Source organism: Oncorhynchus keta, chromosome 19 (assembly GCF_023373465.1).
Source record: "Oncorhynchus keta strain PuntledgeMale-10-30-2019 chromosome 19, Oket_V2, whole genome shotgun sequence".
Classification (NCBI taxonomy): domain Eukaryota; kingdom Metazoa; phylum Chordata; class Actinopteri; order Salmoniformes; family Salmonidae; genus Oncorhynchus; species Oncorhynchus keta.
In genome coordinates, this window is record NC_068439.1 from 35,334,225 (window position 1) to 35,362,110 (window position 27,886).

Genomic DNA, 27,886 nt, shown 5'->3' on the forward strand with positions numbered 1-27,886 from the left:
AAGCAATGTTTAGCTTCATTTTTCAATGGTCATCAAATTTGACTGAATTGAGAATAAGCAGAACAGAATTATACTTTCTTATTATTTTTAATTTATTTTTTAATTTTACCTTTATTTAACAAGGCAAGTCAGTTAAGAACACATTCTTATTTTCAATGACGGCCTGTTCAGGGGCAGAACGACAGATTTGTACCTTGTCAGCTCGGGGGTTTGAACTCGCAACCTTCCAGTTACTAGTCCAACGCTCTAACCACTAGGCTACCCTGCCGTCCCTTCCTTCTGTAAACTATGGGCTTATGAAGAGACAAACTGGATGTAAATTCATGGTGCATGCATTTGGTGCTGTAATAGTGATGACTCAAAATTGTCTACACACTACACTATTTTCCCGGGAAAACAGGGATTCCCTATGTCTGTCTTCAAACCCTGTCGATTTTCTTCCCTGCCTGTATGTAGTACAGGGGTGATCAACCATAGACATACATGTGGCCAACCTTCTTGTAGGCAAGCTTTTGTCCCTGCTCTGTTCTTACATACCTGATTCTATTCGACTAATCAACTGCTCATTATTAGCTAAATCAGTTGTTAAAGTAGAGCTACAACGAAATCCTGCACACTTTGTAGCTCCCGGGTGAGGACGGTGTGCCGCCCCTGATCTAGTATATTCTATTGGTCTGTTAATTGTGTAATTACATGTACATGGTTATAGTAACTCACCTTATCCTCATTCATGACATTGGACTATGAGCTAGCAATGATCTCCTGAGTTGTATTCGTCAATAGACAGATCAAGTTAATATCAGTAAAAGAGGTAGGTTTGAATGACGACTACAGATTAACTGCAGGCCCAGGGGACTTACATTGGGAACCTCTTCCATAAATAAGTACATGTCCTTTAGTGTGCATTTAAATGAGTATTGCAGTAAGTGAATGAGTGAGTGGGAGAACTTTCACTGTGGAGCCACGGTGCTCAAAAGAAACGGGTCAGAGAATCAAAGATAAGGATCGGGATACGGGTAGCAGTGCCTTGACCTTAACTGCCGGTTAAACCACATCGTGACCGACCACGGTCAAGCTTTGCAGATGCTCTGTTGATGGTGGTAACTAACACTCTAAACTAGCCCGGCTAGCTATGTAGGGGTTAAGTAGCTTCATAGCTTTGCTTTGCAGTTTGTTTGAGTTCATGCAAATAAAAAGATAGCAAATTAGTAATTTTGTTAATATTGTTGTTTTATCAAATCTACGAAAACATTTTATCATATGTACTTTTGTTGATATACGTCTGTGAAGTTTCATGTATTGTACAGGTCACTTGATGTGCAGTTTTAACATGAATGTCTTTGAATTTCAAAGACACAGTTCAAAGAAACCTATCCATGCATGGTTTTATGTGACAGTGATTCTATTACTCTAAAATAAAAAATAAAAACACTGTTACTCATAGCTTAGAAACATGTAAAAACATCAAATGTATTGACTAAGGGGTTTATTAAAAATGGGATGTATTATCTGTTTCAGTTTACATGTATAATCTCCCAGGTTGTGTTTTGCACTTTATTCATACCGGAAGATTAAGTCATTTATAATTGGTGTACACATAAAAAACAGAATCCTGATTTGATAATTAAGTGTCACACCTTACATGTTCGTAATTTTATACATGCGACTCTGAATGCCCTTGTTTGAAATTGTTTCCAATTCGTTTTTTTGTAAATCATCGTCTCAGAGATTTTGTGACATTTACATCTATGCTTCCTTTAAAAAAACACAACTAAACAAAATGATGCCAACGACTAATGTGGTCCTTCTGTAGCTCAGTTGGTAGAGCATGGCGCTTGTAACGCCAGGGTAGTGGGTTCAATTCCCGGGACCACCCATACGTAGAATGTATGCACACATGACTGTAAGTCGCTTTGGATAAAAGCGTCTGCTAAATGGCATATATTATTATATTATTAATGTGAATATATTTTCCTATGCTGACTGTAATAAATGTTGTTAAAGCTAACTGGAGAGATGTTACACTAGGTGTTGATCGTTTCTGTGTCATTTTTTAACTCTTCTCTTGAAGTGGCAATAAGCAGTTGAAACAATAAGAAAGTGTCGTCTGTTTTGCTAAAAAAAAAGCTGAGGGATGGGGCTAGAGAAATGTAACCACTTCATAGACAGAGCTATGGATGCAAGGACTGACAATCCATGATATCACAATTATAGTTTTAGTCATGTTTTGAGGCTATACAGTGTATTTACTTTGGGAGTAAAACAAGCTTATATTTTGGGTTCTGAGGGGGTATGCGAGTTGAACTAAGCTCATGAGGCATTTATAACCCACTGGGCACAAATTGGTTGAATCAATGCTGTTTCCACTTCATTTAAATTACGTTGAACCAACATGGAATAGACGTTGATTTGACGTCTGTGCCCAGTGGGAAGCTATATTCTTCCAAGAATTAATGGGTACGTATAATTCATGTTCAAGAGGCCTTTGCTTTGAGCTCTTCCTAATCTCAGAACCCATATTAAGCTCTTCCAGACCAGATGCTATCACTGGAGAGTAAGGAGATTCTACAGTCATATGAATCAAATTCAGTCAATGATTGACAAGAGGTAAATCAATGATTGAACTGAAGTTTGCTCTGCCTGGCCACAGTGGCTAAGGGTCCCAAAATGTTAGTTTTTTTTCCTGCCAAAGTATTTTCAGAATTGCAGCCCTGAATTATGAAAGGCATGTTATGTAATTGTCTATTCATTTCCTTGTAGTTTGGGTACCACAATGCCCTTTCTGGTCCCAATGATCAACCAATTTACAGAAATTCACCCGTTTTACTGGTACCAGTGATTTTACTGTACCACAGTGGAGTAAAAGGGAAATGAGGGTTCAGGCCAAGGACTGGTGTCTCTTCCCACATTGGCCACCGGGTGGCATACTATGCGCATACCAGTGGAGGCTGGTGGGAAGAGGTATAGGAGGACAGGCTTTTTGTAATGGCTGGAACTGAATAAAAAAATGTGGTTTCCATATCTTTGATGTGTTTGATACGGTTCCATTTATTCCAATCCAGCCATTACAATGAGCACATCCTCCTATAGCTCCCCCCACCAGCCTCCACTGCCACATACATAAAATGAGTTAATACAAATATGAGCACATCCTCCTATAGCTCCTCCCACCGGACTCCACTGCCACATGCAAATTAACGCACAAGACAAATATAAAATCTTCCTGATACGCAGAGAGAAGTCACACAACTCAGTTGGGAAGATTCCAAAGACTCTTGATTTTATTCTAGGTTGAGTCTTGGAGAAAGTTGTGACATAGCAAGTTGATATTCGAATGTTATTTATTTCCAACATTGGTTATTCTGAGCTTTTCTTTTCAAATCACACAATGTAAAGTAGAGATCATAAACCATAATTTGGGTTTATGTATGTATGACTTTGGTATTGAACAGATAGGACCAATGACGCATCAAACGTTGGTTTCATGCCAAGGGATGTGTTCGCTCAGATTCTCTGCCCATTGATGTGATAACGCTGGCGTCAACACTTCTTTTAAATATTTTGAGGCGGATCCGTCAGCTGGAGGAAGGCATTTCTTTCGGAATTTGCGCAGCATTAGAATTGAGATTCGAGCTGGGGAGCTAGAGTCGTTCCAAATGGAATTACAAATCAAATGGATTGATTGAGACCCTAAAATTGACATTGTTTGTCAAGAAGGTAAGTTTGTTTTAATGTATTTAATTACCCAACGTTAGTGTTTCAACAACTAATATTTGTTGCTCCAGCTGGTCTGTTTAGTAAGGAATGTTTTCTCTTCCTGGGCGACGCAGTAACGTTAGCGAGCAAATCAGAGAAGCAAGCCTTTATTTGCTCTTTTTGAGTTTAGCAATATGAATGGATTTGTCTTTTTTTTTACAATTTTTTTTTTACGACGGGAGGTTGAAGCCAGTGATTTTGAAGAATCTAGCCTACTATTTATAGCATTCAGGATATTTTTAAGTGGTAGCTAGTTAGCAGAAGTGCTGGCCTATGGGGGCGGCTAGCCTGGTTCTCTCACGCAGCTAGCTAACGTTTGTGCCAAAAAATCCGGATATTGTGAGATATTGTTGAACTGGCCTTCTGTGAACATTAGCCGAACAATGTATGTACGACGGAGACGGGGCATTGAATACAGATAGGACGCTAATCATGCTCAGGTGTGCATTGGGCTGTGACGTGGATTTTGATTGTTTGATAGGTAACGTTAGCTACTTAGCTGCTGTGACTAATGACGATGGCGTTGTGGCACGCCTTGATAGCTAGTAAACCAGATTATTGCCTAAATTAAATCTCCATAGTAAATTATATTATAGTTGATTGGTTTCGCGTATTCCTCTCTGGCTATAGCCAACAACTGACTTTAAAGCGTAACCAGTTAACTATCGTCTATGTACTTAAAAAAAAAAAAAAAAAAAAAAAATATATATATAATGCCGGTTTAGGAGTCTAACATGACGGATGGTTACATTAGTTCACTGTTTTGAACTGCACGTGCCTCTTTGACACTTTGCCCAGGACGAGACGTCACACCAGTCCATCATTAACGCTCGAGAATTGACCCCTCTATCAGTTTTATGGAGATGTCATCATTCCTCCTAGTAAGGTAAATTGATTATTTGCCTTGTCATTTGTAACTGAAGAATATAGAATAATGCACTTTGTTCCCTTGGTTATGTCCAAGCAAACTGATTCACTTTCAGGTTTATCTTACAGTGCACCAAGCATTTGCAATACCAACCAGAGTATGTGAACGGAGCGTGCCCCAATCGACTGGAGCCCTGGGCGAGATTTCCAAAGCTTGGAGCGACGGCTCTCGCCCACTCCGATTTCGTTCCAGTAGCGCTCACTTCAGGGCATGCCCGGGTAGCATGCATTTGTAGTCTGCTTGTATACTGCTATAGCCCCTTGATTATGCTACTCGTCATGGAGTTCACTAAATATTTTCATAAAGAAACTGATGAAACACACAGGTCCAAAATCAAGTTGATTTACAAAGATAAGGACCAAGATGGTGAGCAGTGATGTGGTGTCCACAACGAAACAATCATTGTGGGGTCAGAAAATGCACATATCCCGAAAGCATGATGGTGTACTTGCTACTTGCACATGCTAAAATAAATAAATTAGATGGGTAGATGCCTAAGTGTGTCATTGTATCAAAGTATTTATAAACAAAAAATCAGACCTTAAAAGTTTACTTAATTTTTGTTATATTATCTATACATGTATTTTGGCCCAATAGCCATGGCATATTCCCGTTTTCTGTTTTGATTAGGTTATTTTGCCTAAACAAAACGTGTATGCATAGCTCTCTTTCTCTACCCACCTGGCAAGAATGTGGACAGGATATTCTCCGCTGCTGGCCTGCTGGCACCATCGCATGAGCCTGGCCTAACTTGTGTTTCAAAATAATTAATGCAACGACACTGAATAAAATAGCCTAAATAATAATTCATTTTCGTTCCTTAGGCTTCCTGGCTCCTAACCAATTTAGTGTTTATATGCTTTTTAATACGACATGTAGCCTATTTGAAATGACTGCTTCTTACATTCACCCTTTCATATTTATTCAAATAATTTTCATTCAAATCATATAGTTTGGTTTCATTATTTAAAAACCAAATGGTATGTCCAGGTAGTCACACAACTAGATGGGTGTTGGTTAAATTGTGATTTATTTTTTTAATGATTGGAGCGGCAGTTATTTTTTTCTCCATTTGCTCTAGGAACGTTTTTTTTTTTTTGCGGAGTGGTGGAATGCTGGAGCCGTGTGTAAGTACTGCTCCATGAGCGATGGACGTGATTTCCGACCACTCAACTCACTTACTCTGATACCAACCCATGTCCCCTAAAAGAAACACCAAAATGGTGTATAATCAGGATTGTGTTTTATCCAGACAAGATAGACCAAGTTCACTGCAAACATTACTTGTATTAGCTAGTGACAATGTGACATTTAGTTCAGGCATTGTATACCTACCTGCCCATCTGTGTTCAATCGAACACTGAATTTCAAGAGCACAAGTTTTAATGTCACATGCACAAGTAGAGTGAAATACCGTTCTTGTAAACTCTAAACCGAACAATGCAGTGCTCAATAACAATGTAATAGAACAAAACCACAAGAGAAATACAAAAAAGGACAGTTAGTATCAGGAAGTGCTGTCTACCGCATATGGACATGGAAGAGTAATTTAAAAGAATAAGCCAGCCACTTCTCTTCCTGTTTGGTTGCTCGCTTCTATGGAATAAAATCTTACTAGACCTATATGGACAAGCTGCCTACTGGAGATGTATGTTGGAGGGTTTTTGTTGATTTACTGACGACACAACCACACATTCCCACTCTAAAAGGGCATGTAATATCATTGAGTTTATTCAATGTAGGTCTTCTAATAGCCAGGGGATTTTCTTGGTGAAGTCCTAATGTGTGAGAGATCATGATTTGAACCGGTGCCAGATTACTCACTCCCCTGCTATAATAGCAGAGGAACTTTACCATCTGTGCTGTGATGAAAAGACTGAAGTAACTGATCCTCCTGGTCACGGTTTCGGGGCGCAAGCGAGACCCCAATCAGTGTTTTCTGCCTGGGTGTGCCAGTGTGCCACTACCTCATTAAATAATAAACAGGGACATGAGAGATGTAGGGCTTTGTGCGCTTGATATAACTGCCCTTCCTGTTATTTTGACTGTCCAGTGTACACACTATATACATGAAAACAAATTAAAGATAGTAAATACAGGCTGAAATTCTATTTCTCCTACATTTGAGTAATTTATCAGATCCTCTTATCCATAGCAACTTACCAAGTAGTGAGTGCATACGTTTTCATACGGGTCCCCCACGGGAATCGAGCCCACGACCCCGACATTGCAAGCACCATGCTCTACCAACTGAGCTACACAGGACCACCTGTCACACTCATTTTCACCTTCTCTAAATGCCTTAATTTGTGGCAGTGAAAATGCTCTACATACAAGCTTTTGTATGTTACGGGGTCAGTGGAATGGTCATTTTCCAACAAGTTTTTACATGCTGTTTAAGGGAAATGAAATTCTGTCTTCAGCCAGTGTACAAATGTAGATTCCCGATAACTGAGGTTGGCATTCAGGAGGGAAGGACAGCAGATGGGCTCCTCCTGCTACATCACTGGTTGTCAGTCCAACTAGGTCAGATGTTGTTTGTGTTTGGAGTGAGATTGGTAACAGTGAACACCCTGCATTTCACTCCAGCCTTTACCACCCAACCACAATAAAGGCCATTCAGGCTGGCACACTGACTATTTGTGCATAACACATTAAGGGGCTACATTATAGACTTGAAGGCCAAGTGGTCTACTGCCATGGTTTGGCCTACATTTACCTGCAAATATCTCCAGCCCAGTTGGCAGTTGTAATACTTTCCTTAAATGAGAAACAGAGGTGCCAGCATGAGTCCTCATAATTATCAAGTGCAAATCTGCCTCAAACCTTTGGTCTGGTAAATAACTTTCTCACTGCCTCTGACATGCTCACACCCACACTTGTTGATGCTCTCTTCTTGTTGGAGGCTCTCTTGCCTGTACTGTATTTGACTTGCTCTGTGGCGCAGCAGACCAATTTCCTGCAGAGTGCGGCAGCTGTGTGGAGGAAGAAAGGAGGCAGACGCCCACTCTTACATCCTCCAAACCCCACATCTGGAAGCCATCGTCCCATACACTGCCTGGAGGAGCCGGCACGGGCTCCATTGTTTCATAATGCTTGTTTAATTATGACCGTGTCGCATCTGTGCTGTATTATACAGTTGGCCGAGTGTGCAACCATTACAACCACAGAGCCTCGCATGGCCTTCACTTGTCGAAGTGCACTTTTTAAAATATATATTTTTTAATTGCTGTAAATATTTACTTCAAGAAATATCGCATAAAGAATTTCTGATGGTGTCAACTGGCACATCACTCATGAAATCGGAACATCAAGCACGTCCCACAAGAATGAGTTACAGCTTGTAAAGTCGGTTAAACATTTATCTGAATAACTATTAGGCAGGTCTATCCATATCTCTGAGCAATACATTTTTTTAAAGAGCTTTCTGTGCTGTAGTAACATTTGTGGGAATGTCATTGGAGGTCAATGTGTAATCTTATCAGTACCAAATCAGAGCTTTGGGCATGTGTCACTGTTAATTGATACTCCTAGGCCTATAGGCATGGGAAAGTCAATCTTCATTGTGTGCTAATCTCAGATCGGCTTCTAAAACAACATTGGTTGGCTGAATTAATTAGGCTTGGCCTAGCTTATACCTTTTGACTATAAAGCTGTACTAATAAGAACAGGCTTAGGCTAATAGCACAATGTGTTCTTGGGACCTGAAATAAGTGTCAGAATATTGTATTGTGGTCTGTGCTTAACATTTAGGCTAAGTGTTAAAACGCAGGCATTGAGAGGGAAGTAGGTTAATTGTGCTCTTTCAAAGTTGAGGCTGGAATGGCAATGTGTATGCCACAAACTGTTCAGCTTAGCTGTGGCGTATCCGTGCCCTCGGATTCTCTGAAACTGCAGGGACGGACGGGACCTTTGGACAGACATCGCTGTAGAGAACAACCTCTACACAACATTGTGTGTGTGGACACCCCTTCAAATGAGTAGATTTGGCTATTTCATCCACACCCGTTGCTGACTGACGTAAACAATTGAGTACACAGCCATGCAATCTCCCTAGACAAACATTTGCAATAGAATGGCCTTACTGAAGAGCTCAGTGACATTCAACTTGGCACTGTCATAGGATGCCACCTTTTCAACAAAAGGTTTGTCAAATTTCTGCCCTGCTAGAGCTGCCCCGGTCAACTGTAAGTGCTGTTATTGTGACATGGAAATGTCTAGGAGAAACAACGGCTCAGCCGCAAAGTGGTAGGCCACATAAGCTCACGGAACGGGACCGCTGAAGTGCGCAGTGCATAACAATTTATCTGTCCTCATTTGCAACACTCACTATCGAGTTTCAAACTGCCTCTGGAAGCAACGTCAGCACAAGAACTGCTCGGCTGGAGCTTCATGAAATGGGTTTCCATGGCCGAGCAGGCACACACAAACCTAAGATCAGCCTATACAATGCCAAGCGTGGTGTAAAGCTCACTGCCATTGGACTCTGGAGCAGTGTCAACGTGTTCTCTGAAGTGATGAATTTACACGTCACCATCTGACAGTCGGACGGACTAATCTGGGTTTGGCGGATGCTTTGAGAACGCTACCTCCCCAACTGCATAGTGCCAACTGTAAACTTTGGTGGAGGAATAATGGTCTGGGTCTGTTTTTCATGATTTTGGGCTAGGCCCCTTAGTTCCAGTGAAGGGAAATCTTAACGCTACAGCATACAATGACATTCTAGTCAATTCTGTACTTCCAACTTTGTGGCAACAGTTTGGGGAAGGCCCTTTTCTTGTTTCAGCATAACAATGCCCCTGTATACAAAGGGAGGTCCATACAATGCTCCTGTGGCTGAATGCTGCAGGGACTTGCTTCCAATGTTCCAACATGTAGTGGAAAGTTTTCCCAGAAGAGTGGAAGCTGTAATGGCAGCAAATGGGGATGACGTGGAAGCCATAGGTCCACTTTCAGTCGGTTATAAGTGTCAAACTTTGAAGGTACAGATAAAAGAAGTGATTTTATTGTCTTTTTCACTGTTATTGGTCAGACCTGTGGTATAAATAGGTGACATTTGCACACAGTTTCCAGCCCTGTACCTGACTCCATGCTGAAACTTGTTGAATGACACGCATGTGGGTGATTCTCATTAAACCCGTTTTAACAATGGCAGTAGCAAATTCCGTTAGAATACCATTATGTATTTGCAACAAACCACTGTAATTCTGAAGACTGATGCCTAGTTTATGGCAGTGTCTTATTTTGAATACATTTGACATTTTTACCAGAATTGAGTACATTTCACCCCAAATTCTCATTATAGAAATCTATCCATCCAAAATGGCCTGGTTTTAGCCTCCATCGTTTAGCCCCCCCCATTGAATTCCTATTAAATACTACATAATAGTATTTTTAAGGCAAAACCCTAGCTTTAGCAGAGATTTTATGTAAAGTGCCCATCTCCCTGTTTGCTGAAAATGACTAGCATTTTGTTCTCTTGACATTTCTATTTATGAATGATGGACACACAATGGATGTGAAATCTTGAGCTTACTTTCCCAGACATTTTGACTGGAAATGCTGTCATGGACACTGTCACATAAGTACCATCCTCTCCCCTTCTAGAAATGAGGTGAATCTGCCTGGTTGTGTAATGCTCTAATCCTTTCCGTTCCCCTGGGAATTGGAAAGGGCCTCAAGCACATCTGTGAGGCTTTTGATTCGTTGGCTCAGACCCATTCTGGGAAACCTTGGCTGTGCAGCTGTGTAGAGTGCTGTTTGTCATGGATTTGGACTTGGTTATAGCATGAGTGTGATCACAGATGTCTGGAAGACTCTGACCTTGTGACCCAGTAGATCTTATGCTGATTGGAACTGCATGCTTTGAATTGATTTTGGTAAATTTACTGAACTAGATTGTTGATACAATGAACAAAAATATAAATGCAACAATTTCAAAGATTTTACTGAGTTACAAATACATTCATTAGGCCCTGATCTATGGATGTCACATGACTGGGAATACAGATATGCATCTGTTGGTCACAGATACAGTGGGGCAAAAAAGTATTTAGTCAGCCACCAATTGTGCAAGTTCTCCTACTTAAAAAGATGAGTGGCCTGTAATTTTCATCATAGGTACACTTCAACTATGACAGACAAAATGAGAAAAAAAAAAGAAAAAAAAAAGGAACTGCATCTCCGTGCAAGAGGTGTAACTACAGTACCTGGTTCGAATCCAGGCTGTATCACATCCGGCCGTGATTGGTAGTCACATAGGGTGGCGTACAATTGGCCCAGCATCGTCCAGGTTTGACCGGGGTAGGCCTTTATTGTAAATATGAATTTGTTCTTGCTTGACTTGCCTAGTAAAATAAAACAAACAGTTGAAACCAGGATTCATCCGTGAAGAGCACACTTCTCCAGCGTGCCAGTGGCTGTTGAAGAGGAGCGTTTGCCCACTGAAGTCGGTTATGATGACAAACTGCAGTCAGGTCAAGACCCTGGTGAGGATGACAAGTATGCAGATGAGTTTCCCTGATATTGTTTCTGACAGTTGGTTCAGGAATTCTTTGCTTGTGCAAACCCACGGGTTCATCACCTGTCTGGGTGGTTGGTCTCAGACAAGAAGCCGGATGTGGAGGTTCTGGGCTGGCGTGGTTACATGTGGTCTGCGGTTGTGAGGCCGGTTGGACATACTGCCATATTCTCAAACTATGTTGGAGGTGGCTTAAGGTAGAGAAAGGAACATTAAATTATCTGGCATGCTGGTGGCATGCTGACTGCCAGAATATCCAATTGCATGCTCCCTCAACCTGAGACATCTGTGGTGTTGTGTGACAAAATTGGCAAAAAAAAATTGGTGGCCTATTTATTGTCCCCAGTAAAAGGTGCCCTTGTGTAATAATTGTGCTGTTATCAGCTTCTTGATATGCCACGCCTGTTAGGTGGCTGGATTACCTTGGCATAGGAGAAATGCTCACTAACAGAAATGTGAGAAATAAGCTTTTGTGCGTAGTGAACATTTCTGGGATCTTTTGTTTCAGCTCGTGATACGAGGGACCAACACTTTACATGTTGCATTTTTAAAAATATTTTTGTTCAGTATACTTGGTCATGGAGAAAGGCACCCATCTTATATTCCAGATAATGAACATTTTTCAAATGGTGAAATTATACAATTTTATAAAATGTATGTATGACTTCAAGAGCAAGCATAACTTAACAAATCTATGTGATGTCATCCCCCCTGTTTGTACACTGGTCTCTTGGTTCACTGACTCATCTCTCCTTCTTCCAGATTTGACTGCCGCCATGGCTGACATGGAAGTGTCTCTCTCCCCTGCCCAGATCGAGGCACTTTACCTCAGCCCCTCGCTGTCCTCCACCTCCACATTTTCCTGCCCTTCCTCACCTGGATCCTCTTCTTCCTCGTTCTCCTGCTCAGACTGCTCCTCGGACTGCCCCAACCAGCACCAGTCTTCCAGTCCCAGAAGCTCCAGCCCCAGTGGCTGCAGCAGCAGCGACAGCGATGGCATGCGGGGCTGCAGCCCTCCTCTGGACATCATATCTGAGGACGCTGTGGTGCTGGACCTGGTCATCAATCCCGAAGTGGCCTTGAAGGCTTGCCAGGAGGTCCTGCAGAAGGTCAAACTCCTGAAGGTAGAGGAAGAACCGGAGTTGTTGCAAAAGTGCAGCCCACAATGGCGGCTGCCCAAAGAGACCGTATACATGGAGCCTTGCAACACGGGTTCCACTGAAGAGGAAGAACGATGTTATTCTCCTCAACGAATAATGCAGAAATGCCCTCTGTCACAACAGTCTTGTGACACAGGTTCGATTAAAGAGGAGGAGGAGGAAGAAGAAAAGCGTGACCCTCCCCGACAAATTACGCAGACATGCCCTCAGTCGCAACAACAGAATGGCGACCAGTCCTCTGCGGCGGCCAAGCAGTCCTTGCTTTTGCGGCTCTTTGAATCTAAGCTCTTCGACGTCTCCATGGCCATGTCCTACCTGTACAAGTCCAAAGAGCCCGGTGTCCAGGCCTACATTGGCAACCGCCTCTTCAGCTTCTCAGACGAAGACGTGGACTTCCACCTGCCCCAGCTGCTCAACATGTACGTCCACATGGACGAGGATATGGGCGACGCCATCCGACCCTATGTGGTGCACCGCTGCCGCCAGAGCATTGCCTTCTCCCTGCAGACGGCATGGCTGCTCGGCGCCTACTCCTCCGACATGCACATCTCTACCCAGCGCCACTCTCGCGGCACCAAGCTGCGCAAGCTAATCCTCTCAGATGAACTAAAGCCCCATGCAGTTTCTAAAGGTGTGGGTGCTGTGGATGCCAGGCCTGGCCTGCGGGTCGGTGCCCGCATTCACCACCACCAGCGGCACACCATGAAGCCGTCCCTGGCCCCCGACAGCCAAATCAACCCCGCCGATGCCTACCTCTCGCCTTCCAAGCGGACACACCAGCGGTCCAAGTCAGACGCCACGCATTGCACAAGCCTGGTGACTAGCCTGAAGAGAACAGCCAGCAACCCCAAGATGGAAAGCGGCTACGATGAGGTGAGTGCCTTTAACATATTTTGCCATGCTGAGAGGGAAGGGAGAGTGGTGTCAGTTGTTGAGTATAGAATGTCTTTATGTTTTTGTTTTTAATCATGTCTTTTAATAGTAGGCCTGTTGCATACATGTTCTCTCTTTTTATAGTCCCTATGTATGATAAAGCACAGTAAACCCTGTGTGGATTTTAGTTGAGGAATCTGAACCCCTACCCTGAATCCCAAGTTTTTCTCCATCTGTGTCAGTAGTAAGTAGTTGTCCTACATAACACTGTGGGAAACATGGTTCAACCGTTCTGGATTGTGCTGTGCCAGCTATACTTTTATTATTCGCAGGTGCAGCCTCTTCCATATGGAAAAACTGTTCTGTCAAAATTGAACATTCTCTGGGAGCCCGGGATTACAAGTGTTGGACCTTGAGGAGCTCTATTCCAGCTCTTTCGTATGGTCTAGCCAGACTACCCTCAGCCTAACTAATAAAGGGGTTGGGGTTAGGTAGCATCTGTCCCACATCTCCAGAGTTCCCTCCCTATTGTTTTGGGCGTGCAGTCTCCTCCCTCTCCATTTTGGCTGGACTTCTCAGCCAGATTGCTCTGCAGCTGGTGTCAGAGGTCAGAGTGAGGTTGAGGGTGGGTCCCTCTTGAATGGAGAGATGGTGAAAAAATGGGTCACTTTCTATCATTGCAGACATTGGATTGTTTTAGCAGATGCTTTTGTGAGCATGTTTGTGTGTTGGCAGGATTTGTCAGTGTTGACGAGTGATATAGTCCTTGTGGTAAATCGTATAAAAGCCGTGCCTCTTGGTTGGAAGAGACACTTTCAGACTAGTTTCCCTATGATTGCTTTGAGTGCACAGGGAAGGCATGATGGAGAGTTTGTGTGCTTCCCCTTATCTGGCCTTTCTCTCAGTCCCACTGTTTCTCTGGCTTGCAGCCTTCTGCCAGTCCTCTCTCTCATCAGGGATCAGTTTATTTCATGAGAAATAAAATGGGGTAGTTTTAGATGGGACAATGTCCTGAACCAGAGCAGAGTGATGGTCCCTCTCCCCTCCTTGATATATTTTACTGTCCTCACAGTTACATGCCTTTAAAAAAAAAATGTTTTAAAAATGATAGACTTTCTGGGCAAGTGGACTCCAAGACATCTTGCTGCGTTATGCATTATCTCGCTACTACCAATGTTTCCCCTCCCACATCTGTTTTTGTCATCCTTTTTAATATCCTCTACCAATCCCTCTCTCAGCTAATATCCTCTTTCACTCTCCCTCTCTCTTTTCCTCCCCTCCCTTCCCCACTTCTGCCTGCATCAAACCTCCCTGCTGACGTTGTGGCCAGTGATCCCTGTTTAATCTGTGTCGGTGCTGTGAAGAATCCTGTAGGCCACAATAACAATCCACAGAAGGCAACCAACAGCCCAAAGGAGGTCAAGGGCGCTTCATTTAATTTACTTTGCTCTTTAGGATTTATTAGCAAAGATGGGTAGAAACTGCTTCTCCAATAGAAATACTCGATCACCCTAGTAGGTGATGTCATGGCAACGTTAGCTAGCGAAGACCCAATGCGTTTCTGCACAGGACCTAACGGTCGTGCAAGCTGTCAAATCAAAGGCACTACTTTTTGATATAAAGTTGGTTTTGTTGGAAATAAAAATGTCACTTTCGAGGTAATTACAGTTTCTGCTACTTAAGCTCGGCCCGAATCTATGTTTTGGATTTAAAAAAAAAATTCACAACGAAGTTTAGATTTGTCACTTCTCCCATTGACTTGCCAAACCCCGGTCTGGTCTGCAGAGTCTGCTTCGCAAGCGTTACGGGAAGTCTCGCTGTTTGCGCCTCTGTTTAGAAACTAGTGATCACTAGGTGAATGGCAAGCAGTCCATTTAGCTTTGTAATAATAAATAGTGTACTGATAGTCCTTATTGCTAAGGCTTCACTCGCCATTTTGTTAGTCCTGGTTATTTGCCTCAGAACTGACTCATTTTGTTTTGATCTTTTTACTTGGCCTCTGGCTGGATTGCAATAGTGAGGAAAAACCAAGAGGCACCAATCACAGTGAAGAAGAATGCTGTGAAATATGTCCACCATTTTGAGCCGCACTGTAATGTGAGTGGGACCGCCCCCACAGTGCAGGTTGGGTTGTGTGTTGCATAACGGCCCTTTTGTTTACAGTCTGGGTTCAGCTGTCAGTGCCCAGCATGCCTTCTCTGCCTCACTACTTCCCTCTTCCTGCCCCCTCGTGTTGTCTTGGCAACAGCCACTGGGCTGGGGCACTGGTGGATTCAGATGGCTCCCTTTTTCCCCAGAGTGGGTTTCAATGTAAACATACACTACCGGTCAAAAGTTTTAGAACACCTACTCATTCAAGGGTTTTCTTTATTTTTACTATTTTCTATATTGTAGAAATAATAGTGAAGACATCAACTATGAAATAACACATATGGAATCATGTAGTAACCAAAAAAGTGTTAAACAAATCAAAAAATGTATCTTATATTTGAAATTCTTCAAATAGCCACCCTTTGCCTTGATTGCAGCTTTGCACACTTGGTATTCTCTCAACCAGCTTCACCTGAAATGCTTTTCCAACAGTCTTGAAGGAGTTCCCACATGCTTAGCCCTTGTTGGCTGCTTTTCTTTCACTCTACGGTCTGACGCATCCCAAACCATCTCAATTTGGTTGGGGGATTGTGGAGGACAGGTTATCTGATGCAGCACTCTATCACTCTCCTTCTTGGACAAATAGCCCTTACACTGCCTGGAGGTGTGTTGGGTCATTGTCCTGTTCAAAAACAAATGATAGTCCCACTAAGACCAAACTAGATGGGATGGCGTATCGCTGCAGAATGCTATGGTAGACATTCTGGTTAAGTGTGCTTTGAATTCTAAATAAATCAGTGTCACCAGCAAAGCACCATCACACCACCACCTCCATGCTTCACTGTGGAAATACACATGCGGAGATCATCCGTTCACCCACACAGCGTCTCACAAAGACACAGCGTTTGGAACCAAAAATAAAAAACATTTGGTTTCTTAGCCCAAGCAAGTTTCTTTTCCTTCTTGCTTTCCTTTTAGTAGTGGTTTCTTTGCAGCAATTGCAGTTTCTTTGCAGCATGAAGGCCTGCTTCACGCAGTCTCCTCTGAATTCTTGATGTGTCTGTAACTTGAACTCTGGAGCATTTATTTGGGCTGCAATTTCTTAGGCTGGTAAATCTAATGAACTTATCCTCTGCAGCAGAGGTAACTCTAGGTCTTCCTTTCCTGTGGTGGCCCTCATAAGAGCCAGTTTCATTAAAGAGCTTGATGGTTTTTGTGACTGCACTTTAAGAAACTTTCAAAGTTCTTGATCTGTATTGACTGACCTTCATTTCTTACAGTAATGATGGACTCGTTTCTCTTTGTTTATTTGAGCGATTCTTGCCGTAATATAAACTTGGTATTTTACCAAATAGGGCTATCTTCCACAAATGTAACTTTTAACGAGGCACACCTGTTAATTGAAATGCATTCCAGGTGACATCCTCATGAAGCTGGTTGAGAGAATGGCAAGAGTGTGCAAAGCCGCCATCAGTGCAAAGTTTGGCTATTTGAAGAATCTCAAATATAAACTATATTTTAATTGGTTTAACACTTTTTACATTTTTTTTTAGTTACAACATGATTCCATGTGTTAATTCCTAGTTTTGTCTTTGCTATTCTACAATGTAGAAAATAGTACAAATAAAAACCCTTGAATGAGTAGGTGTTCTAAAACTTTGGACTGGTTTTGTATGTGTTTATATAAATGTTTTACTGATCTGTTCGGAACAAGTGTTAATGTCGAGCCCTGCGTTGTTGACTTGGACATCAAGACATTCGGCAAATGCCTCAACATTGATTTGACTGCTGTAAAATCAGTTGTAAGTCTTTAGACTGACTTCCTTATCAGACAGGCTAGTACAGAGGAGCTATCTGTTGTCTCCAGATTAGCTCCACCCTTAGAATACCGCGTTAAACACTGGGCAACGTGTTACAAAAATCACCTGGACTGCAGGTGCAAAGGACATGTGCTCTACTGCTGACATGTATGCACAGACAATGTATTTCTGCCACACCTTGTTGCGTTCTGCAGGTAACCCAAGCCTCGGGCTCTGTCTCCCTGTCGACTCTATCCCCAGTGTAGTTGTCATCAGCAACATGTACTTTAGTTACATGTCTATTGGGGACTCAGCTAATTGCTCATTTTGGCTAGACTCCTGAAATGCGTCACAAGAGGGCGACACGAGAAGCTCAACCTGTTTTTGTGTCCTTAAGCACCAAAAGTATAATCGGGCACACAGCCATGCAATCTTAGAATGGCCTTACTGAGCTCAGTGACTTTCAACATGGCACCGTCATAGGAGACCACCTTTCCAACAAGTCAGTTGGTCAAATTTCTAGAGCTGGTCGGCGCCACAAGCTCACAGAACAGAAGTGGTGGGTGCTGAAGTGCGTCGCAACTCGTATGTCCTCTCTTGCAGCACTCGCTACCGAGTTCCAAACTGTATCTGGAAGCAACGTCAGCACAATAACTTTATCGGGCGCTTCATAAAATGGGTTTCCATGGCAGAGCAGCCGCAAACAAGCCTAAGATCACCATGCGCGATGCCAAGCGTCCGCTGGAGTGGTGTAAAGCTCATCGCCATTGGAAACACGTTCGCTGTAGTGATGAATTACACTTCACCTTTTTTTATTTAACTAGGCAAGTCAGTTAACAAATTCTTATTTCCAATGATGGCCGACCGGAGGACAGCGGGTTAACTGCCTTGTTCAGGGGCAACACAACAGATTGGGATTTGATCCAGCAACCTTTAGTTTACTGGCCCAACGCTCTAACCACTAGGCTACCTGCCGCACCATCTAGCAGTCGGACGGACAAATCTGGGTTTGGCGGATGCCCAAATGCATAGTGCCGACTGTATAGTTTGGTGGAGGTGGAATAATGGTCTGGGGCTGTTTTTCATGATTCAGGCTAGGCCCCTTAGTTCTGGTGAAGGGAAATATTAACGCTACAGGATACAATGACATTATAGACAATTCTGTGCTTCCAACTTTGTGGCAACAGTTTGGGGAAGGCTCTTTTCCTGTTTCATCATGTCAATGCTCCCATGCACAAAGTGAGGTTCATACAAAATTGTCAATCGGTGTGGAAGAACTCAACCTCATCAAACACCTTTGGGATGAATTAGAACGCTGACTGCGAGCCAGGCCTAATCTCAACTCTATGATAGAGCAGGTATCCACTCAACCTTTTCAAATCGATTAATTTAATTTAGGGAAGTATTACCAAGCCACTTTATTTGTTTGGAAAACAAATTATTTTTGCCTCACTGGTCCAGAATCAGTTGAGTTATTTTTCTGTTTAGAACAGTTGATTGGTTTGAATCGGGTCCCAGGAACACTCAGGGACCCTTCCTCAACATGACGTCCTGTCCACTGGAAATAATGCTCAGGTAGTCTGCCGTTTGGTCATGATCCAGAAAAATACACATCTTCACAGGAAGGGCATTTTGACATTTGACTACAAAAGTAGAACATAAAGGAAGCTGCTTGGTTTGCCTGTCAACACAAAAAGACCAAGGAAATCTTATGAAATATGGGTTCCTCATTCTGGAAAAGCAGTACTTATGAATATGCCTAACTAGGGCTGTGGCGGTCATGAAATTGTCAGGCGGTAATAGTCATGCAAATGACTGCCGTTCTCACGGTAATTGACCTTTTTAACATAAACATGTTTAGTGTGCCTTTTTGGGACATCTAGATTTTAGAAAGTCTAATACATTTTATATAGCCATCACAATAAAATCCATTATTTAGTTGTGATAGGCCTATAAACCTGGGAATGTCTTAAAATTCAAAATAGGCTGCATGATGCAGCTCTGTATCTTGATGATTTGTAAGAGGGGGAGATCTAATCTATGGAATTAAAAGGGAAATGAGAGAAGGGTTACAATGACCAAAAGCCAACCGGTATGCTGCTATTTACGCTATAATCTGAGTGGAGTTATGTAGGCTAACTGTAGGAATGTGAAAAGCGTGTTTAACTTTGGCTAGCCTCAATTAGCCTAGTTAGCTTGCTTCTCTGGGTTTGATGCAGTCAAGACAGGTACTGTGTAATCGGATGGGAGGATGAATAACTAGCAAGAAGTTAAGGGGTTGCGGTCTCTACCTCCTGTGCCTCCAGGCTCATAGTGCTCCGAGCCTCCCATGTCTTACTCACATGTTCTCACACACACACACACACACCGAATGTTCTCCACTCACTAACAGCCTACAGCTTCTGTCTCTATGGCTCCGGTTGAATAAAGTAGCAAAACAATTGGCTTTTCTGCTTGCTGCTTCCCTCACTCTGCTCGAACAAGTTGTCTTTTCGGGAAGATGTTTTAAAAATTTGCATATTGTGTCTGGTCCATTTCGGGAACGGGAACTTTAACTCCAGCCACTATTTGTCCTCATCATTTAGATTATTGTAAATTCAATCATGATGTGATTAGAGGGACAATAGAGTGCTGAGTTCCGGGCCATTAGCAAGTTTGGTAGGCAATCCATCGGTGCCATTCATTTGTGCAGTTTTGGATTGGGATTACCATTCCCAACGGTCATGGAATTGAACTGTGGTCATGACCCGTGACTGCCGGTGTGGCGGTAATACAGCCCAATGCCTAACCCATGTATGTCAACGGCTCTGTTTCAATGTCCACACCAACTAAAAAATGTATGCATTGGGCATGATTTCTCTGTAGGATACTAATATGGACATTGGCATGTAGTTCAATGGTGTCTAACCCCTTGCGTTTTCGCTCTGTAATCGGATAACTTGCGTCATGTTTTTTTTTTTTTTTTTAAATACTCCTGGGATTTTTGGAATCGGGAGACTCGGCTAAATGTAAAGACACCTGGAGTAACCTGTACTAAATGAAAGGTTAGTACGGGAACATGTTTGAATGGAAAGCTCCAAATTGAAATCAAATTTTATTGGTCACATGCAGATGTTAATGCAAGTGTAACGAAATGCTTATGCGTCTAGTTCCAACAGTGCAGTAATATCTATCAAATTCACAATGACTACCTCCTATACACACACAAATGTAAAGGGATGATTAAGAGTATGTACATATATGGATGAGCAATGGCCGTAGGCAAGATGCAGTAGATGGTATAGAATACAGTATATACATATGAGATGAGTAATGTAGGGTATGTAAACATTTATTGAAGTGGTGTTATTTAAAGTGACTAGTGATACCACCTTAAGATTACTTAATTTTAAAAAAGGTAAGAGATTTGAGTCTGTATGTTGACAGCAGCCACTCTGTTAGTGATGGCTGTTTAACAGTCTGATGGCCTTGAGATAGAAGCTGTTTTTCAGTCTCTCGGCCCCTGCTTTGATGCACCTGTACTGACCTCTCCTTCTGGTGGATAGCGGGGTGAACAGGCAGTGGCTCGTGTGGTTGTTGTCCTTGATCCTGTGTCACATGCAATGTTGACACACAATGTTTACACATTTTACATGGTAGTCCTAAGCCACAATCATGCAACTGGCAGTAGTTCATGTTGCAAAAATGGTCCTACCTGGTATTAAAGGTAGACTCAGCGGTATGATGTAGATGCAGAAAGTAAACTGCATTGTGGGTGAATTTCCGCAACAACGAGGAGTATTCGTTGTTTTGGTCACCTGGCTACCGTGCTGTAGCAGTGCGACTGTGTGAGCGCAAAGTCTTGTATCTCGCTCATCTCAATATCTGCAGTGCTGCCCGTGGCAACAAATTTAATTGAGTCTACCTTTTTTTTTTTTCTTAAGTATTTTAACAATGTTAACCGTCCCATATGTTAGCCTACATGGCGCTTGTTTCATTGTTTCCATAAAAAAAAACTCAATTTAAGTATGTTTTTAAATGGTAACATCTCAATCATAAGGTTATCTAATTTCAAAGTATCCAGAATGGTGGACTGTAGAAGAAATAACTTCCTCGGTGTCGTTTGACCTATTATAATGGTATTGAATATTGCTCATACTTTAGACAGGAATATTGGACACCATAAGTTGACTAAACATCTCCAAGGCCCAAGGTATCTGGGTGTCGCTCAACTCTATCATTTTAACTATTGTGGTACTGCAATGGTTTGACAGAATTGATTTGCTTCCTTCTCCCTGTGCCCATGCATTCTTAGTCTTATACCTCCCTTGGTTCTCTTCTGATTCCGCTCCTAAAACATCCTCCATTCAATACCCATCTTCCTCCCTCCTTTCTCAGCCTTTTTAATTTGTTTTTGTAGTCATTCAAGAAAGGACCTGAAAGTTGTGCCACTTGTTATTTGCTGTAACTCATTGTAAATGTCTTCAGAACACAAAAAGACATCGGTCTTGATCGAGATTCTAACTCTCCTCCTTACCTCTCTCCTCCTCTCTGTAGCCGCTGCGCCTGACGCCGCAGAGGGAGTTCATCAAGTCTCTGATAAGCATCGGAAAGCAGCTGGCCACACTGCCCACCAAGGAGCAGAAGACCTGGCAGCTCATCTCAGAGCTGTCACAACTCAACCACAAGCTGCCCGCCCGCGTCTGGCTGCCCACTGCAGCCTTCGACCACCACGTGGTGCGCATGCCCCACACACAGGCCGTGGTGCTCAACTCCAAAGACAAGGTGAGGCGACTTGTTGTAATATATATGAGGTACACACACACACACACACACAAACACACTACAGGCTCCAAAAACAAGTTGACCAGAAGACCTAATAGTTAGTTTTTGTTATTATTAATTTCCTGAGGAGCCTTGAGTGTAAATGGAGTGGGCCCCAATGCTCTTTGTCAATGGACCTTCCTGCTTAAATGTGTCTTAGAAAAATAGGTCTAGAACTCCGGTCCCTAAGTATGCCTTCTGACCTCTTCTTTCTCCCCTTCCTCTCAGGCCCCATACATCATCTACGTTGAGGTGCTGGAGTGCGAGAGGTTCGAGACATCCGGCATTCCCTTGCGCATCCCAGAGACGCGCATCCGCAGTGCCCGCTCTGCGGACAACCTCCTCCCGGAGTGCATTGGCATCACAGCCGAGCAGCGCGCCGTCAGCTTCTCCACTGTGCCCAACTACGACAACGACGACGAGGCCTGGTCCGTGGATGACATTGGCGAGCTGGAAGTGGAGGTACCGTGTGGCACAATGACTTCTTCAAGTAACATTTTGATGACTAGGCTGTAAGGGAAGGAGGGAGTGAATCAGATTTGAATGTACTTTAACCCTGTGGTCCTATGGTTCCAGCTCCCAGAAGGCCACACCAGTAGCAGTGACAACATTTCCCAGTTCTCTGTGGACAGCATCACCAGCACGGAGAGCAAGGAGCCTGTCTTCATCGCTGCCGGCGACATCAGGTATAGTGTCACTGTCAGCCAGAATTTCTCTGCTAGCTTGTTTCTCTTTAAGACATTCTTGTTATAGTTTTACAACCACATGTTTCTTTTTTCTTAGGCGACGTCTGTCAGAGAACCTGGCCCACACCCCCACAACGTTCCGGAAAGATCCAGAGGACCCGTCCGCTGTGGCGCTCAAGGAGCCCTGGAAGGAGAAAGTCAGGTGGGTGATTGGTACATAGAAATGGAATTACTAGAAGATACAGAAAATTGGTGGGCATACACAATCCCCCACTGAGGATGCCACTTTTTTATTTAACCTTAATTTAACTAGGCAAGTCAGTTAAAACATTCTTATTTACAATGACGGCCTACCCTGGACGACACTGGGCCAATTGTGCACCTCCCTTAGTTCAGCGAAGAACAATGCATTGTCAAGTAATTTGCTGTGTCCTTACTATTTCCTTTCTCTCTCCATCCCTCAGGCGGATAAGGGAGGGCTCCCCTTACGGTCACCTGCCAAACTGGCGGCTGCTGTCAGTCATCGTGAAGTGTGGGGACGACCTGAGGCAAGAGCTATTGGCCTTCCAGGTGCTCAGCCAGCTACAGGTACTTGACTCCACAGTAGAGTCCCATTCCACAGAAAAGTCCTCTGTGGTAGTATTATTAGTGTTCACTCACTAATTCGCTCCACTTCTCCTCTATCCTCTCCAGTCCATCTGGGAGCAGGAGCGCGTCCCCCTGTGGATCAAGCCCTATAAGATCCTGGTGATGTCATCAGACAGCGGGATGATTGAGCCTGTGCTGAACGCTGTGTCTCTGCACCAGGTGAGCAGAGAAAATGAAATGGACCCAATTGGGCACTTGATCTCATGACAAAGTCGCCTAACAATAACTTCAGGCCGAGTTTTTTAGCTTTGTAGTCCAGTTCCTCTTGAGATGACAGATTTTGGTAATATTAGTAATGGTTTGATCACACACTGGAATTTGGTGTCGGTTGCTAATTCTAATGGACTACGGTGTCTGTTGCTATTTTATGCCAAATGCTATCTCTGTGCTCCAGGTGAGGAAGCAGAGCCAGCTGTCTCTGCTGGATTACTTCCTGCAGGAGCATGGCAGTTACACCAACGAGGCCTTCCTCACCGCCCGACGCAACTTTGTGGAGAGCTGCGCCGGCTACAGTCTCATCTGCTACCTGCTGCAGGTTAAAGACAGGTGGGCAGCCCTCCCTTCTCACCCCTCTTCAGTTTCACTAGTTATATTACTCATGTTCAATTTCCCCTCTTCCTTTGTCTTTGAGCCTGTTTGGCTGTGTTTACACAGGCTGCACAATTCTGATATTTTTCCAATAATTAGGCAGAAGTGTCAGAATTGGGCTGCCTTTGTAAACTGTTTTTGTGGTCTGATCTCAACTACCACATCCCACCATCTCCTGTATTCCTAAACTGTTTATTCACTCCCCTTATCTCCATTTTTCCAGACACAATGGAAACATCCTCCTAGACTCGGAGGGCCACATCATCCACATTGACTTTGGCTTCATCCTGTCCAGCTCTCCCAGGAACCTGGGCTTTGAGACCTCTGCTTTTAAGCTCACCAGCGAATTTGTGGATGTGAGTCAAATAAATCCTACTGCATGCAAAATTACATTGTCATATAAAAGCGTAAACCGGAAAACACTGTGGAATTGATCATACAACTAGCTCCCTAACAATCTGCGTAAATACATTTGTCAGTGTTCGAAGACACTATTGGCGACAATGAGTTTGCTGGTTAGCTGCAGTAGCCTGCATAACCTGTTGGTTTTGTATGTGTACAGACTAACCTTTTTGTCTGTGGTTCTCTCTCAGGTGATGGGAGGCCTGGATGAAGACATGTTCAACTACTACAAGGTGCTGATGCTCCAGGGCCTGATAGCTGCTCGCAAACACATGGAGAAAGTGGTCCAAATAGTGGAGATCATGCAGCAAGGTACTGTTAGCTAAAACCGTATATTAGCATGAGCAGTGTGTTGTGTTGGTTTTCCATAAACATGATCTATCTTTTTCTGTGGTCTTGGTATTGCAACTCCTCTGACTCCTTCTCCCTGGGTCCCCCCCCCCACCCCCCACCCCCCACCAGGCTCTCACCTGCCCTGCTTCCATGGCTCCAGCACCATCCGCCACCTGAAGGAGCGTTTCCACATGAGCCTGACGGAGGAGCAGCTACAGGTGCTGGTGGAGCAGATGGTGGATGGCTCCATGCGCTCCATCACCACCAAGCTTTACGACGGCTTCCAGTACTTCACCAACGGCATCATGTGAACAGTTCCACACCAAACTCTACCACATGGGACAACCACATGTGCGAACATGCATATAAAGATGGTGGTAACCTGTGCATATGGACTCACGCATGTGTGCTTGCCATAGCAGCACATTTAGGAAAATGGACTCTTGTATAGACAAGTGCAACAAGGTCCTGTTTGCGAACTATGTATGTTCTTTGTCTTAGACGGACCTCTGTTTTCCCCCTCCTTGTTTTGGCCTTGTGGAGGGGGGAGTCCGCACCTTCTCTCCCTCTTGTCCTCCTATCCATAGGACTTTTAGCGCATTGACTTCTAAAACGAGGCATAACGCACATTTCAAATCACACACGAAAAGGATTAAGTATCAATATCGGAGGAGGTACTTCATTGAAAAGGGGGAGGGGCAACACTGGAGAGGGAGTGGTCTATATTCAGAGGAGCCAAGAAGACTTTTATCAGAATGGATAGAAGACGAATAACTGTGGACCAATTGTGCAAGAGCGTCACAAAGCAGTGCATATTGAATATATTGACTTATTTTTGTTCTTAGAGAGCAAAATGGACTTTGAGAAGCCACTGTGTAACGACAAAGAAAGCACAAGACATATCATTTGCGGAGGTTTTCTAATGGACATTTTCTTTGTTCTCTGAAAATTCCTATGGTTATCAAGAATGAGCCAGCCCGAAGAGAGGGGGGACACTATTAAAAACCATTGGTGTACGAGTGTTATCTGTCAGGGAAAACAACTCCTTAATCCAAGGTTTAATGCATTTTGAACAATGTTTAAACTGGAAAGTTGTGAACTAGGACCAACTCATCTCTTATTAGGGGTCCAAGCATATGCAGCAAAGCTGCTGGTTGTATGTGTTTTTGTTCCCATCCTTGATAACAGGTGGAGCTTCATTTCAATCTGGGTTTTGGACAACTGGGGCTCGTTCAGTAGAGCACATCTGTAACACATTTAGTGTTATAGATAGAAATACCATGAAATAGAAAGTTCTTTATCTCAGTTCTCCGTGGACTCTTGTCCTTACTGAATAGGCATCACAGACTATCAGGAAAGGGCAGAGTGTTTTACCATTTAATATGCCGACTGTGTTATACCAACATGCATCATGTAGAACTTTGCTTTGCTTGTTTCACTCTTTAAACCACCATACTTGAAGGAACGCTAGCATAGTGATGAGCCTCATGCACTTGAGTTATGTTGAACCAAAATGGCTACCTGTGGTTAAATTTATGCAAACACTCAACATTGATGTTCCACTAATTTCTAACGAAATGTGATTATTAATGCATTATTGTATGGTTTGTTAACTTAGGTTGCATATTTAAAGAATGCTCAACACTTTCCTCTTTTTTTAATTATTTTTTTTAACCTTTATTTAACCAGGCAAGTCAGTTAAGAACACATTCTTATTTTCAATGACGGCCTGGGAACAGTGTTCAGGGGCAGAACGACAGATTTGTACTTTGTCAGCTCGGGGGTTTGAACTCACAACCTTCTGGTTACTAGTCTAACACTCTAACCACTAGGCTACGCTGCCGCCCCTCTGGTTGGCTCAGATGCATTCCTGTGAATAACTCGGGCCGATCTAGAGCGAGGGTTGTCCTTGAGCAGATTATGTAAATAATGGGAGTGATTTCTCATTCCTGTCCGTTTGTCTTGGTCTGTTTTATTTCTCCTTTTGTTTTGAACAGTATGAGCTCACTATCACAAGTCAACTTCCTTCATGTGAATTTTTTTCTTATACTCAACTTTTCTTTTTATTCCCCCCCCCCCTTGCGGTCTCAAACACACATGTATTGAAGAGAGTGGTTTCAAGAGCTACATGCTTGGATAGCCTATAACTTATATTACCTGCTCATGTTTGAAAGCTGAGTCGTTGGTGGGGGGCTTTTGTGTGTAGCAAAAGTGACAACTTTTCTCTCATGCAGTCATTCCTGTGAGAACCGATGCCTTGACATATGAGCGGTACAACTTTTATCATTGCAACAGTTGGGACAAGGGCATGCAGGTCATGTACCCAGGAAGTGCTTTTATCAGAAGTTCAACACTCCCGCCGACTCTTCTCTAAACACTACTACTGCATTGCTTTTCCCTTCATTCATTCCAACCCTAACCTTATTCTATAAAGTGCATTTTATCTTTGCTGGACTGGGTGCTGTCCGTCAAACCTTTTGTGTTGATTTTGATGTCTCCCCATTGAGAAGCAGAATTTTGTCCTTGTCCAGTGTCACACCAGGTACATGCATGTCCATTCAGATGACACTGAGGCCAAGGCCTAAATTCAGTGCAGAACGATGTTCAGACTGCTCCAGATAAATGTATTGTATAGATCACTTGTTTTCAAATAGAAAGTGATGTCTGCTCTATATGAATGTTTGCCTTCTAAGTTCTGAACATTTGTGCCCTCCTGAAAGATGGTTTTATACAGAATTGGTCCACACCAAGCAAAGCATTTTTCCCAGTAATTAACTATGGTTGATATGGAGTGCCTTTGTCCTTGATACTAAAGACATTTAAAATGTACAGGGGAAGCAATTGTCCACTTTACATTGTATCAAAACACTTAAGCTTCCTGATTGTTTAACTTTTCATTTGTGGTTGAGACTAAATGCATGACTCATTCAATAAATCAAATTGTTTTTTAACGTGTGATAATTACATATTCAGACTAGTAATTTGTGTTGCAGTAGGTTTCTAGTTTCCCAATTAAATGACATTCCACTCTGCACATTTTAGCCAAAATTCATCAAATGAGAGAAACACTGAGTATACTAAACATTAGGAACACCTTTTAATATTATGTTGCCCTCACAACAGCCTCAATTTGTCAGGGCATGGACCCCACAAGGTGTCGAAAGCGTTCCACAGGGATGCTGGCTCCAATGCTTCCCACAGTTATATCAAGTTGGCTGGGTGTCCTTGGATCATTCTTGATCCACACGGGGACTGTTAGTGAGAAAAACCCAGCAGCATTGCAGTTGACACTCAAACCG

At 43.1% G+C, this 27,886-nt stretch overlaps 1 protein-coding gene across 2 annotated transcripts; it reads left to right on the forward strand.

Moving 5' to 3' along the window:
• The first annotated feature begins 3,238 nt into the window (after positions 1 to 3,238).
• On the forward strand, positions 3,239 to 27,538 carry LOC118398134 (phosphatidylinositol 4-kinase beta-like). 2 transcript variants are annotated; one of them, XM_035793187.2, is made up of 13 exons: positions 3,239 to 3,717; positions 4,555 to 4,642; positions 11,967 to 13,237; positions 21,664 to 21,891; positions 22,159 to 22,392; positions 22,507 to 22,616; positions 22,714 to 22,818; positions 23,081 to 23,204; positions 23,310 to 23,423; positions 23,659 to 23,810; positions 24,076 to 24,208; positions 24,446 to 24,566; positions 24,717 to 27,538. In XM_035793187.2, the coding sequence occupies exons 3-13, from the start codon at positions 11,981 to 11,983 to the stop codon at positions 24,896 to 24,898; spliced, it is 2,760 nt and encodes a 919-aa protein (XP_035649080.1). In that variant the 5' UTR covers positions 3,239 to 3,717; positions 4,555 to 4,642; positions 11,967 to 11,980; the 3' UTR covers positions 24,899 to 27,538. The 2 variants fall into 2 exon arrangements, with proteins under 2 accessions (XP_035649080.1, XP_035649079.1); XM_035793186.2 differs by lacking the exon at positions 4,555 to 4,642.
• Positions 27,539 to 27,886: the final 348 nt, after the last annotated feature.